The sequence below is a fragment of the Apus apus genome, chromosome 6 (genome assembly GCF_020740795.1).
Source record: "Apus apus isolate bApuApu2 chromosome 6, bApuApu2.pri.cur, whole genome shotgun sequence".
NCBI lineage: Eukaryota > Metazoa > Chordata > Aves > Apodiformes > Apodidae > Apus > Apus apus.
The window spans coordinates 5,702,301-5,717,047 of record NC_067287.1 but is presented as its reverse complement, the minus strand read 5'-3'; the positions used below and the strand labels follow the sequence as shown (position 1 = coordinate 5,717,047).

The following is a 14,747-nucleotide window of genomic DNA, read 5'->3' as shown; positions in this document are numbered from 1 at the left end:
AAAGCAACCACAAAAGGCCTTTCAACTATACCCAGAAGAGACAGACGTTTTAATCAGTGATACAGGCACATTTATAAAATTTTTTTCCTTCTAAGCTTTTGTCAACTTAAAACCCACAGGAATCTGTGGCACTAATAACAGCAAGAAGGCTGTGAAAATGTAGAAGTTTAAGTTTTTTTGTTGTTCCTGGTAAAAGTTTACAGCAATTCCTGCCCCAGATTATTTTACTGAACTTGTGAGGAAGCACCCACAGTTTATTGATTTCCTGGGGATTCTAGGGCTGTTAAAGGAGTTTGAGAAACAGCTCCTATGGAAAAATGTGGTAAAATAAAAATCAAAGAAACAAAAGAATCAATTGGGGATTATTACACTGATGTGTAATTTAAAGATCCTTAAGGCATGACAGTGGTAAAGCTCAGTATCTCCATCATAATTCTGCCTATAAAATGAAGACCAGATTCTGATCTAATATGCAATGTCCAATATCTCCACTGACATCAACTATGTACTTGTAAGAAAAGAAATACTTTTTTTTTTTTTGTAAAGTAGTTTACACTTCAAAAAGTGTAAAGCAAATGTCTCACTGAAAGGAAACATGAGACATCATAACTAATACATTTCATCAGGTCTGTGTAAGAGTTCATGATTTCAAACTTATGATACTTGAATACTCACTAGTTAAAATATAGTTCTGAGTTATTCAAGATGTGAGCTTCTCTGCCAGAAAATAAACTGTAACACTTCTGAAAAGACCAGCTACTTACGCCTCATAACTGTAATTTTGCAAAAATTGAGGGCCAAATCCATCTCTGATGATGTCAGCAGAATAAAGGCAGAACCTGTGGAATCACAGTTGTATGGTATGAAACTGTTAGAACCATTACTTTTATAGAAAATAAAAAAATTTCTATTGGGAAAACGTACAGCTATACACCTAAGTTATCCAAATGTGCAGAGCTGCAAAAATATTCAAATGGAAGTTGCCTAAAAAGTAAAAATTGCCATGAAGAAAAGGAATGTAGCCCTTTGTATAAAGTAATGCTCCTTCCCTTCAATTTGCTCTTCTTGTAGTTTTCAAAGTTAAATTTAGAAATTAGTCAACACGCTGAACAAAGTATGTAGATTTTCATTTAAATAAATCAGTCAACAATTTTTTTATAAAGTATTTAACACTTCATTGTAGAAACATAGGCAAAATGACTATTATAACCAAAATGAAAAATACTGTTCAATTTAAAAAAATGTACTTAAACAAGAACCTGAAAAAGTTTATGATATGCATAACATTGTTCAAGCAAAATTGCACTAGTATTACATAAATCAAGAGTTTTATAAAGGCCCCAATATGGCAAAGTTTAGAAATAGGTAGTATGCATGCACAATAGTACAACAAAAATCTTTTATAAAACAGCAGTTATTTTTGTAATGCTTGTACAAAGGGAATAAAGAGCAACCACAAACATATTTAATGTTAGGTTAATATACTATGATAGCTAAAAGTCAGTCAGGTCTCGCAGAGGAAGAAAGAGTCCTCCACAGTATATGTGTGAATAAGTCTTTTGTGCCTTTAAAGTTATGTATAAAATATTTTGATTCAGTTCAAACCTGAAAGAAATTGTATTCTTTATTTCCATCAAAATTAAAAAAAAGGTGAGTCAGATCTTTCCTCTTAACAACAACAGAAAGCAGACCAGGTCAGAGCAAGAGCTGGAATCTGATACTGATGCTTTTCACTTTTGATCCTTGGATTTTGGTACTTAACCCAGGCTACTGAAACTCAGACTTAGGGAAGGATTCACTAATATGCAATTTGGTCATGTTTAACTTCAGCAATATCACAATTTATCTTCCTTTAAAGAAACTGCTGTGTTTTGTACTCTTTTAATACCTCTGAGCAGGTATGACTTTTTTTGTGATTGTCAGAACTGAATGCTGTGATCATCTCTGTGTGCTTCAGGTTTGGGGTTTGTTTATTTCCCTACTGCTTGGCGTGTGTTGGGGAATTATTAATCCATAAAGAATGCATGTGATTAAGTGAATAAACGTAAAATGCATGTGTAGGCAATGCCCTCTTGTGCTCTAGGGTGGCTACTGTCCTACAGGACTGTTGGAGTTCATATGCTTTGTCCCACAGCAAGTAAGGTTTCAGCTTCCAAGATATATCGTTACTATGTTCTATAAGGTTTTAATAAATACAAAGCTTGTTTACATGGTATATATGTTTAGTATATCATGTACAGTCACTGAATTTCTGAAACATAATCATTGTGTTCATGCAGATCATTAGATGTTTCACTTCTATAGTCTTGTTTACTTCTTGGCAACCTAAAGCTAATTTAAAGGCAAGTTATGTTTGTGAAAAGTTATCTAGCTTTATCAGGATCTGAAGAGAAATTCTAATGGGCACAAAGAAGAGAGTAGACCATTCAATCATTCTTTCACCATTTAAAATAAACAAAATTACACACTGTACTACAGCTTCCAGACTACATAATGAAAAAGTGCAGATACCATCTTCATTGATTAAGTAGAACCAAAAAAGTTCATAGAAAATAGATTGCTCATTTTCACGCTACAAACGAAGACGTTGTTTGCGATTTTAACAAATTTAAAGGTGTGTTATTTCAGCAGCATTGTTGTAAATTGTACCGTAGTGCAGTTTCTTTTTCATAAAAATACCTTACAAATGGTCAGTCAAAAGTCATCAGCAAAAGAAAAACCCAGAAAACAATCAACCAAACAAAAAACAGAGGTAATGCTGATGCCAAAACAATTATAATACTGTCGGTACATAGAAAAGTAATCCTTATATTTTATACATTTATACAGAGTATAAAAGGTTACAGCAGATTATGCCACAGTCTCCCTTATCCCAATATCTATTTTCTTTGGAAGGAGTTCTCTTCTTTCATCAACACTTGCTAAGGAGTTTCGACAGTTTTGTCCATCCATGTATAACTTTGCATATACTGGATTGGCGTAATTTGTTGGCTGCAGAGAAATTAAGCATCCATTAGATCAGTTGGATTAAACCAACAGAAACGTTCATGGAAATGGAAATGGTTTTGTTAAAGCCAGAACAAGTACACAGAAAATACAGTAGGACATATTTAATAGATACCTGGACTTCTGCAAACCTGGTAACGTGTTAATTATTTAGTTACAAGTTAAATTCATGATGAGACATGCTCTTTAAAATAATCAATGGCATGACGTGCAGCATATTATGATATTAAAACCATAAAAGCAATGACAAAAACTAAAACAAAAACCTTGAAAAATGTCTCTGAAGTTGACTTGTCCACCTCATTACACTGGAAGATTTCAGAATAGATATGAAGGAGTTTAAAGAGAAGGTGCACTGTGAGACCATGTGACAAGTTTAACGGTAAAAACTGCAACCAACAGTTTCCATATATTACCTGTTCTAAGACATCAGCATCCCATCAATAGCTGACCATGTTTTCGAGTTCTGTGGCCCAAATATACAACATGATTTGACCAAAAATTCAATACTTTCATCATGTCAATTAAACTTTAATAATAAACCAGCATAACTGTCAATAAACCACAGTAGTTACAGATTGAGAAGTATTTTCTCAACAGTTCTGGTCGTTTGGACCCTATTTTAAAAATCTACTGAAATGAGTGTACTTCAGTATAGGACAAGTCCATTTTTGATTCTGCAAAGCACTTCAGTATATGAGAAATCTCCTGAGTCTGACAGCAGAGAATGATGTATAACGTGGATGAAAAATCACTCTTCTACCACTCATGCTAAGGAGAAAGCACTTTCCAAGGGTTACCACGTCACCATCTTCAGTAGTGCCTTCAGACTTTGTGCCTTTATGGTCTCCTGGAAGACCTTTGCTACCCATCTAGATGTTCAGCTTTTTAACTATAATCATGGGAAAGGGCACTTCACGGTCAACATCTTCTTTTTTCTTGCAACTAATGAAACAGCACATCTTTGCCTACACAAATACTGAGTGGAACACCAGTAAGCTACAAAATAGGCAAATTAATTTGTGTAGTGTATGTAAGAAATGGGTAACTTTTAAATCACCCAAAACAGAAGTGGGTAGGTTTTATTTACTTTCCTGAGTACACTCTGGGTAACAAGGAATGTAAGATGTTTACAACCTTAATTCTTCCTGTTGGTCAATAGCATTTCTGAGCCCAGGATTTTGAGATTTCTTAGGCTGGCTGGCTAGCTATGGCAGCTACTCATTGAGTTAGTTAAAAGCTGCCTATTACATTTATTACAGATGACAAAGTCATCACCTGGTGTTTCACATTCTCCTGGAACGGAGGCAGAAAAAGGTGAATCACATTTCTTTAAAAAAAATTAAATAAAAAGAAAGAAGTTACTCTCCTATATCAATGGAACATATATATGCAATCAACTGCTGCAGTAATTTAGGAGAGTAAACTTTGTCATACCTGTCTGTCCCCAGTGAATCAAAGATCTTTATAATTGTCATAATTATTATTAAGAGAAACTTAAGAAAAATAAGTTTTATTTCAGCTGACAGGGCTTTTTTTTTTCACTCAACAATCATCATTAAGGACGAGAACCACAACACAACAGCAACACTTGGCATCTATATAGTACCTTGTGGAGTTATTAAAATTATATATAACAGTAGGATCTGTCTCATGATCCCTCTTTGAGTGGCTACTGATAGTACAATGCAGAACAGTGAGGTACAGAAAGTAACTGGATTGACTTGAATAACAAAGAGTTAATGTTAGAGGTGGGCAATAGTCTAGTCTAGTCTTCCATCATCCATGGTTTGTGCTCCATCAGAATTATCATAACCTATACAAATTGTTAAACTTCCAAATTCCACATATTACAATCATGCAAGAATGTAAATGACACAAAAGATGAATATTTATACTGAGGCACATGAAGATGAATGTCATATTGGTGTACCTTTCTAAAAGCATTTTCAATTTCATTGCTTGCAAACATCATGCTAAACTGTAGTCGAATTCTAATTTTTTAAATTTAACTATTTTATGATAAAAACCAATTTAAAGAGGAAAAATAAAACCTGCTTTGTGAATATTACAGGGAATTGTTTATTTCAGTGTCTGTCAAATGCCTCTAAAATAAAGGACTTGTTTTAAATAATTTGGACACTTCTCTCAGTTTGAAAAACTTCACTAAATGCCTGTAATTACATATAAACTGCAAATACATGAAGATACATGGGAATGTCAGACTAAATTTAGATAATGCTATGGAATAGCATCACATTGCTTCCTTGCTTTGTATTTCTTTGCAGTTTTAGATCATAGTACAATGAGAGGTACAAGTGAAATTCTGTATGCAGAGAGGAACCCTTCATTTCAAATAGAAAATATATTATTTACTGTCATTCTTCTTGCCATAAAAAGAAGAAAAACAAAATTAAAAGCAAACAGAAAATGCCTCTACTCAAAAATGACAGATAAACTTGTTTTAGAAAGGGGCTGTGGTGGAATGAAATGGATTTGAATCATCATTTCTCACCCCTGTTGATAGTGGTCCTTTCAAGTCAGAGTTTAGGTAGATTGATGGAGCTGTGTGGGGAAGCTTGAATGCAGTGGGCCCTCCCCCTATGTATCTGGCCTGTATAAACAGAAAATTTTAGTTTCTGTGCTAATAGAGCATTTTCCACGTGTATTTATCAACACTGTTAACCAAACAGTGTGCCAATTGAAACCAAAAAAATAAATTTAGAGGTATTCTTCAGCATGAAAAACTCTTGCATTCAACGAGAGAATGAAATTCAGCATTTTAAAATCCTTTTGCATCAAGGATTAGAGCCAGGCATCACAATAAGCATGGGCTCAGTCACTCTGCCTCCAGTGAGGAACTCCCCTTTCAGCTTACCCCTTGCATTCAGCAGACTGACTCTGCGAGGCAGCGCTGACAGACATCCCTAGAGCTCACAGTAATCCGGTTACTGCTTTGTCAGGAATGCCACGGAATGCTGGCTGCCCTTTGCTGCATATCTGATTACAGAGCTCTAGCAAAGATACCGCAGCGTTACCCCCTTCATCCCGTGTCACATCACTCAGGGAGTTCAATCACTGAAGACTGGAGCTGCAGAAGGGAGAGCATCTTCTACAAGAGCAGGGTGATACTTACTGGCTTTGTGTAAACATTTAATCTATCTCTCCAGCCAATTCTCGGAATTCTTGATGGTTTTGGAAGCTTTCATATATGAAATCAGTCTCCTGTGTATGAATACACTCAATCACACTTCAAAAGGTAGACTGTACAATCATATATTTACCTTCAGGGTTTGCAACCAGACTAAAAAGACTGCAATTTGGCAACTTAAGTAGATGTGTCTATGACAAAATACTCATTTCCTAGTTCAGTTCTGTTTTGGTAAAATGCAAGCACCAGGAATATTGTCTTCCAGCAAGCATCAGGCTGCAAAAGAGCTGTTAACAAATACATGAAAATTCTCCTAATGAAATCTAACTTCTTGTATATCGATTGTTAGCAAGATCTAAATATCATTGTTCTATGCTTCTATTAACTACATGTAAAGTCAAAGCCTTTGTAAGACAAAATAGGTAGTGATTTTGCCATTAGAAAAAGAAAAAATAATTACCTTTTCTGCATTTACAGTAAAATCTGAGGCTAAAAGACCACCTTCAGTGTGATCGTGGCCCACCTCATACATGTTATACGATGGATTGCCAATTTCTACATTGATTCCTCCATTTATAATGGGCTGTCTTCTGATAGTTTTTGTCCTATAATGCATGAACACACACGAGAAAGAAGGACTGAGAAAGATGGTTGAGAAAGATGCAGTCAGTGTCTGAAATTGAGCACACTAAATGATCTGTATTTTTCAGAAAAGGCATAGAAAAAACATTTCCTAAAATAAGCTCTTTTCTGTAGAGTACAGGTGTTTAACATATATACTTAATTTAATACTTAACAGTCTTCTTTGAAGAGATTAATAAAACCCCTAAAATATACTTTCAAATGTAATTTTAAGAAAAAAAGTTTTTTATTGAGGTTAGTTCTGTTTCTCTGCTGAGGATCTATATATCCTACTGAGGATATTATTTAGCAAGTTGTCAAGAACTTGTTCCACTTAAACTAATTACAGACTAGCAACTGGGTTTTGGGATTTGGCTATCATGAAATTTGGTCTTTAAGTACAGCAGCACAAGATGACATCCATGGAGCCTGGGTCAGCATGAACAACAGTATGGTGAGGGAATGCATTTATCTTGTTGGCTTTCAAAAAGGATTTAAAACTTAATCCTTACCAGTTAGCACCAGTTTGCAGGGGGTGCTATGCATGACGTTAGATGGTAGTCATGTAAGAGATTACTTTAGTCTAGAGGACTAAAATAGTCAAGATCTTTGCTGGTTGGCCACACCCTGATTATTAGGAATCTTTCACTGTTAAATCTGTATCATCACTAACATCACTTTCTGGTTGCTTTGAACACAAGAAAGTTAACAGCTTTCTCAAGTGTTTGCATGCAGAAGAAACACCCTTACTTCCCCTGCCACCCAACATGGCCTTTGAAGGAATGGCCAATCTCCAAATGTCTACTACCCTCCTGAAGTTCATTGCTGCCTCTAAGGCAGCTAAAGTCATGAGAACAAAATGTTCAGTGCTGGAATCTGGCTTCCTGTGCAAGATACTAAAGAAATACAGTAATGATGACAAGGCTTGGGACTCTACAGTAGATATTCTAAAACCTGTTTACATCTTCACCATAACTTATACAAAATTGAAAAGAACTAATAAAAGTAAGTAAATGGAAGTATAAACTGTAAATTCTATATCCAAAAGTATTTATAAACAAGAACAATATTAATTAGGTAGTTTAAATGAAATACATCAATTTTGTTTACTAAGTTCACTAAGTCTCTGGATAGAATTGTCAACACTTACACAGCCTTGGCAGGATTGAGCAAACTTGATAAGGAAAGAAAAACACTTTCTTATTTACTGTCTGTGGAATATAAGTATAAATAATAGACACGACTGTCCCAGCTAGAACCAAAATGCAACTAACTCCCTGCATATAGAAACAAGTTTTAGGTTGTCGGGTTTGGGGTTTTGTTTTTGTTTTGTTTTGCTTTTTAAATATCTGCTCAACATATACAAGGTGAATTTCTTCTATCAAAACGGTACAAACACTGTAAAGATTTACTTTTTTACTCCATATATCAATATAAAATGACATACCTTCGTTTTCTTTTGCAAAGAAATAGTCCAATTACCAGAGTAGTGATCAAAGTCACCAGTAAAACAAGAGGAACAATGATTGCAATACTTCCTAAAACAGGAAAAGGAAATACCATTGAATACTCACAGTTATCTCTAATAATTTCTTCACAGCTGTAAAACAATTACATCAACTTAAAAAAGAACAATTTCCCTCATCAGAAAATGTGATTTCAGTGAAGCCCATACCATGATTTGAAATTTGAATGTTAATCAATAAAAATAATAATAAAAAAACCATTACAGATAATGGTGTACACACATGTACTGTTATCAACAAATTAGGAGCTTAATCTTTCTGGATACTGATCTACCTTGGACTAATTCCCTGCCCACATTTGCAATCATATCATATGAAGGTGTGTGGAATTGCTGAACTGGATTGGCATGGGCACTGGCTTTAACTGCCAACATTCATCTTCAGAAGCTTATTTAAATCACACAACTATTAATCTAAAATATTCAGTAGGGATGGCTCCGATTGAAGAATTCCATTGTTAGCATTTATATGTATTTATTGCTTTTATTTGTGGGGAGAAGGGAAAGTAGTAAGCAATATTCATTTTAGATGGTTGGTGCATTGCTGCGTTTTACTGCATGGTACTTGGGAGCCAATAATTTTGTTATGTTGATACAGGCAATCAAGGAAACTACAATAATGCTTAATGTAGCAGAAAAACAGTGCACAGGGATGTTAAAGGAGAGGAGGGAACAGGGAAGAAGAAAATGGGCTTCACATCATTTTGGCAGATAACTTCACTGAAATGGGACTACCTGCAGAAATTAGATCCACAATTGTACCCTTTGAAGAATTTCTCAAGTTTAATGTTAAGTATCTGGCAATAAATACACACAAAAAATTGTTATAAAACCCTGGTCCTTATAAACTACAAGACTCCAGTATAAAACCAATGTAGAAAGACATGCATTTTGTTTACTATCACAGTTCCTAATTGGTGGAAAACAATGATGGCTGGTTGCTTCATTGGTCACATTGATTGATTTATAAAATAAATAAATAAATAAATAAATAAATAAATAAATAAATAAATAAATAAATAAAAGGCTGTTTGCAGTCTCTGCTCTACCTTAAATACAGTCTAAATGAAGTATTTAAAAAGATGCCTTGAATTCTGCCTGAAGGCTTACTGAAAGCCAGGTTAGCAGAGGCCTGAAGTGAAGTACTAGTCAATAAAAGCTTGAAGAATCCTGAGTTCACTTCAGGTTATGAAGATTCAGCATGTAAAGGGCTTTACAACAATGCTATTTTAAGGAAACATTTGATACATAAGTGGATGTAGTTCTACTTAAGAGGGGAAAAAAAAAAAAGGTTAATTTTGTCCTGGCAGTTAAAAAAATCAAGAAAAAAACCTGAAAACCAGCCCACCAGGTGTGAGTTGTCATCTGGTGACCACGGTGCAGCCCAGGGTCTAGCAGCAACAAGATGAACACCTATTTCCCAAATTGTACTAACTATTCTCTCTCTCAAAAAAAAAGCATCCACCACAAACAACACAGTAGGTTCTGGCTACTTTTTTTTCCTCATTTCCAGCTTGTAAGTGTTATTTCACTTGTCTGGATCACTAGGAAGATTCCATCTAAGAATCAAACTGACCTGAATAGTGGGTGATTCATTCTACTGCTTGGATTGGGTTAAATGTGACTGAGAACCATACAGCAGGGTACCATCAGCATACTCAATGCACCACAGGGAACCTTGTTCAGTTTAAAGTGCCAATAGTGTAGCAAAATCATCCTTTGATGCTTACTGACATGTTTTTTAAAATACAACAGGAGCTATTCTTACTTTCAGGATGATTTTCGCAGTTGAAAAAACTCAGACCTCTGTCGACAGCCAATGCAACTACTTGCAACTCTATTTTTGAGGCTTTCAGTAAGACTTAAATGCTCAGAGGTCTCATACTAGTTCTCTGCACAACCACGACAGTGATACCATCAGGCACTTGCCACCAGTACACTTTTTTAATGAAAAGTGCAACCTAGCCTTGAAGCAGTGAGTGTATAGAATATGGCTTGTACATGAACCACTTCAGGAAACACTGAACGGCAATCAAAAAGTCAAGAGAAATCTAATATGTATATCTATTTTTAATACAGGTAACCAGCACGTTTCATGACACAAACTCACATTCTAAAATATTACAAGGTTAGAATTTCTAGACTGGGGTAAATTTAATAAGTGTCAGCAGTTATTTGAAGTACTTACTTGTACTGATATTGTCAGACTTGCTGCTTTTGGGAGCTGGCCTCTCACACTGTGTGCCTGACCAGTTGGCTGAACATCTAAAGGGATCCAATTAAGATGGTAAAATTAATACATGCCAGCTGTTAGCATAGTAACCTACTAAAAAGACCACCAGCATCTTCTCAAGAGCTACACGAATGACAACAGTGACTCTACAAAATAAACAATAAGCTTCATGGAAGGAGTCAGCAGTACTCTGCCATGGCACTTACAACATTCTGAACACTTTTTTTAGATTAAAACTACAGCTTTTTATCTTCAATTCCTGTTATTATCACTGCAATCTTCACTCCAGAGTCCTTTTCTAAAATTCTTGCATAATAAAATGACAGGCATAACCAATGGTACATTGAGGTCCTATTAAACAATAAGGAGGGAACACTTTAGCTAGATCCATGTACAACAGTTCTTATAGATTCAGTGGTAATAATTTCCTTGAACAATTAAGACCTGTCTTTGACCAGTATTCACAGATGAACTGAAGTTCACCTTTTCTTCCCTTTCAGACTTAAATGTCTTCCTGAAAATTCTACAATTTAACGGCTTTAGCTTTATACATTTTGAACTAGTTAACTAGATACATATTCGCAGAAATATATAGACATGTGTGTAAGCAAGTGTGAGAATTAAAGCATAAAGAGCTGTCCTGAAGGGCCAGGAGCATCTACTGGCTTCAAAGGGCCATATTCAGAATATATGTTTCATGAGTCAGGTGCCTGGATGAGTACACAGTTACTCTGCTGTAATTTCTCTGTGTGAATATCAATATGCACATATTTCCTCAGCTGGGATTCAGAATGCCCTGCATGCACACAAGCCAACACAAGGAGTCCATGTAATACAGACTCAGCAAATCCATCAAAAACGGAAACAAACACCTGAACGAAATTCAACTGCTTATTCATCTTGCTGTAAATAGGATTAAGTTTACTACAGAACCTCAGACTCCTTGTGTGGAAACGCCAGGAAGCAGTCACTTTTCATCTGCCTCTGTTGCATATTGTGCAATGAATCGTATTTTTTGAATTATTTATGACTTTCAACATGGGTTATCTTTAGGAAAACGCAGCAGAGCACTCATTACCTTGCACACAGTTTCAAGAAGGACTGTTATCTGACACCTTTCTAAGGACTGAACAAATTGCAGAGTTTAGAGGTGGACATGATTAACTACTGATATTGTTGCAAAAGAACTGGAAAAGTATATAATATTCTAGGCAAAAAAATGCAGAATTCTTACAGGAGAGCCCTAGCCAGCTGTGCTAGTGATGCTTTTGACTCCCTTTCATCTTTGCAGATCATGCCAGGAGCATGGTTAGTTTCTCTCTTTGCTCCTAAGCATATCTCAGCACAATCCAACAGCCAGACAAAACTCTTCACTTGGTTTCGTATTAAGTTCAAACTTCTTTGGGGATCTAATTTCAGTTTTGGTAGGATATGTTATGAGGATGCTTAACTCTAACTCCACAGAGATTAAGCACAGATGGTCTTTGAAAAACATGCTTATTAAATGATTCAAAATTTTTCACACAATAAATTGCATTATAATTTAGCAAGTTCTTCATGTTTATTGAAATAAGTTTGTTTATTTAAATAAACATGGTAAATGCACACAAATTCCTGCCTGCAAAGGAAGCCCTCAATTTCTAATTACACAAATTAGAGTCCAAGATGACACATTTTAAAACTGAACCCAATTGATATTTCCACTCCCTTATCACCACTTTAACACAGTCCAACTCACACTGAACAGGACTTTAAATCTTTTAAACAATACAACTGTTCTATTTTTTTTACAGATCCCTTTTTAGCAATTATATCAAATAAAAATGATCACACTGACAGCCACCTTAGTAAGATAATATTCAAGGAACATTTTCTTTGTTCCAAAATATGACTACTGAGCATATGGCTGCAAAATAGCTATCTCCATTCTTGTAGAGAAACACCATAAAACTTTATACTTAGAATATTCTACTGGGATCCAGGACACTGCTGGCACATGACAACCATGAAATAGTCTTCGTATTTCTTACTGGAGGTTATGCATCATTGCATTTGGGGATTCAGCTCATGTGATTAAAACTTGCTATGAGAGGCAATTTTCATTTAATATTACACCATTGAAAGAGAAAGACTTCTCTGAGACCTAGACATATCTTAACTCTGTACCTAAACCCTTATATTGAAGGTTTCAAAAACTTCCCTGCATAAGAGAATCATAACCATAAATGCCATAAAAGTTTAAAGAATATCAGATAGTGAGACTAGCAAAAGAATCACTACAATGCATGCAAGTATAGAGAAAAATGTGCATAAATGTACAATTAAGCTCTTCAAAATCTTACAGTAGATACGACACCACAACAGCTGATGAAGAAAGAAATCCTACAGCTATTGATGTCATACCCAGAGGAAAAAATCAAGGTAAGAATTTTAGCAGTTCTTTACCTATCTTGGCATTTTAATTGTAAAAGCCAAGAACACTGGAACAGTTCTGAGGCATTTGATAAAAGTCTGATAAAACCAAGATAGCTAGCTGCCACTTCATTTTTTCCAAATGCTTGCTGTTTCCAAGAAACTTCCACGGGACTGAAGCTGACAGGATGGCAGTCATTTCCTTCTATACTCAGAGGTAAAATGATTGCCCTTTCATGGTCCAGCAAGCTAGTAAAGACTTGTCTTGGGCAGACAGAATAGGAAAAAAATAAAGCCCCGGGGAAAGCTGCATTGTCTGCAAGGGAATTTGACACAGAAAATTAGCCATGAGCAGGCACATGAATAATGATAGGGTTGGGACATGGACAACTGTTCATGTGGGAACACAGGAAAGATGAGCAGGTCTTAACCAGTTTCAATTTTCTTCAGATTCCACAGAGAAAATTGTTTTCAATAATAATATTTTATGATGTTAGGTCATTTGAACTCAGACTGCTCAGTACTCAGCACAGGCACTGACTTCTGGTTCAATTCAGTATTCTGCACCTTTTATTAAAATCATTTGGTACCAAGAGCTTTTGCTCTGTATTTTGCCAACAGTTTTATGATCAGAGAGAGAACATCTGCACTACAGGCAAACAAAAAGGCAGAGTTTCATAAAGCCACTGGTTTCACTGAAGACGTTCATATTATCACTGTCTTTCTTCACAGTTCTTGGTAACGCCTCATCTGAGCTGCACATAAACAAATACAGATGGAAACAGATGGGAAGCTTGACAGTGAAGGACAGGCTGGAGTCAGCTGAGTGGTGGAAGGAGCTACAGTGAACATCTTACCATGCAAATTTCCAGTTCCCAACAGACTTGGTGAACAGCTCAAAGAGCAACAATATCACAGAGAATGCCAATATAACAACCAAAAGGGAACGCAATAAACAAAGGTTGTACATGGTCTGCTGCCAAGGTCATTAATAAAATGAAGCTACAGCTCTCTCTGTCACAATTTAGCTCTACATGTAGGATGAAATGACTGCTTGGGAAACACATTTTGAGATGCAGAATGCCAAAGCAGCAGGAATTATTTATTTTGAGAGAATAGTATTACAGAGGAGAGATGTTGTAAAAACTTTAAACTGAAATAATAAAGGTGTCCCACTTTGTAATGAGGAATATTTAGGACTAAGATATATATATTACAGAAACTGATCATGTTGCTGTTACAGAATCTACTCATGAGAGAAAAAATGTCTATCTCCTCTATTTTTGTCTAACCCTTACAGGTCAGTGCACTGAAAGACTCTAAGCTCAATTATCTGGGCACTTGACCAAAAGGAACCATTTAACTGTTTGAACAAAAGATGCTTGAACAAATAGAAAAAAACTAGTAAAAAGGCAAATTTTGGTGGCAGTCTTTTAAAAATTTTTGTTTCTTTTTTTCCCTTTTTTTTATTGTGCTACAGGCATTGTCATAAAAATACAGCAGGCATAATCTGCAGTTAAAAGTGCTTTTGTAGACAACTGCTTTCCAAGTCAATATACCAGTGTGTATCCAAAAAATGACAGAAAGCAGCACTGAAAGATCAGTCTAGAAGCGTAACAGAATCTATGAGTCATTACAAAATAGAGGTGGAAGGGGAATTGAAAATGCTTCTTAAGTATAAAACATATTTCTTCATTATACAAAGCAATTTTCAAACTTTGCTTTTCTTTTTAGTCACGGCATAGGTAGTAATGTCTGGTACAACAACCTAGTGAAAGTATCCAGCCTCACTATTTTAA

At 35.5% G+C, this 14,747-nt stretch overlaps 1 protein-coding gene across 1 annotated transcript in view; it reads right to left on the bottom strand.

Annotated features, from left to right (window-relative positions):
* Nucleotides 1–2,997: 2,997 nt before the first annotated feature.
* The window catches only part of LRP1B (LDL receptor related protein 1B), a 398,334-nt gene continuing 386,584 nt past the window's right edge, over nucleotides 2,998–14,747 (bottom strand). Inside the window, exons 86-90 of the mRNA XM_051623744.1 lie at nucleotides 10,492–10,568; nucleotides 8,226–8,316; nucleotides 6,618–6,762; nucleotides 5,522–5,620; nucleotides 2,998–3,472 (exon numbers count right to left, since the gene is read on the bottom strand). Of these exons, the coding sequence (XP_051479704.1) occupies nucleotides 3,428–3,472; nucleotides 5,522–5,620; nucleotides 6,618–6,762; nucleotides 8,226–8,316; nucleotides 10,492–10,568 (457 nt within the window). The 3' untranslated portion in view covers nucleotides 2,998–3,427. The remainder of the gene's footprint in view (nucleotides 3,473–5,521; nucleotides 5,621–6,617; nucleotides 6,763–8,225; nucleotides 8,317–10,491; nucleotides 10,569–14,747) is intronic.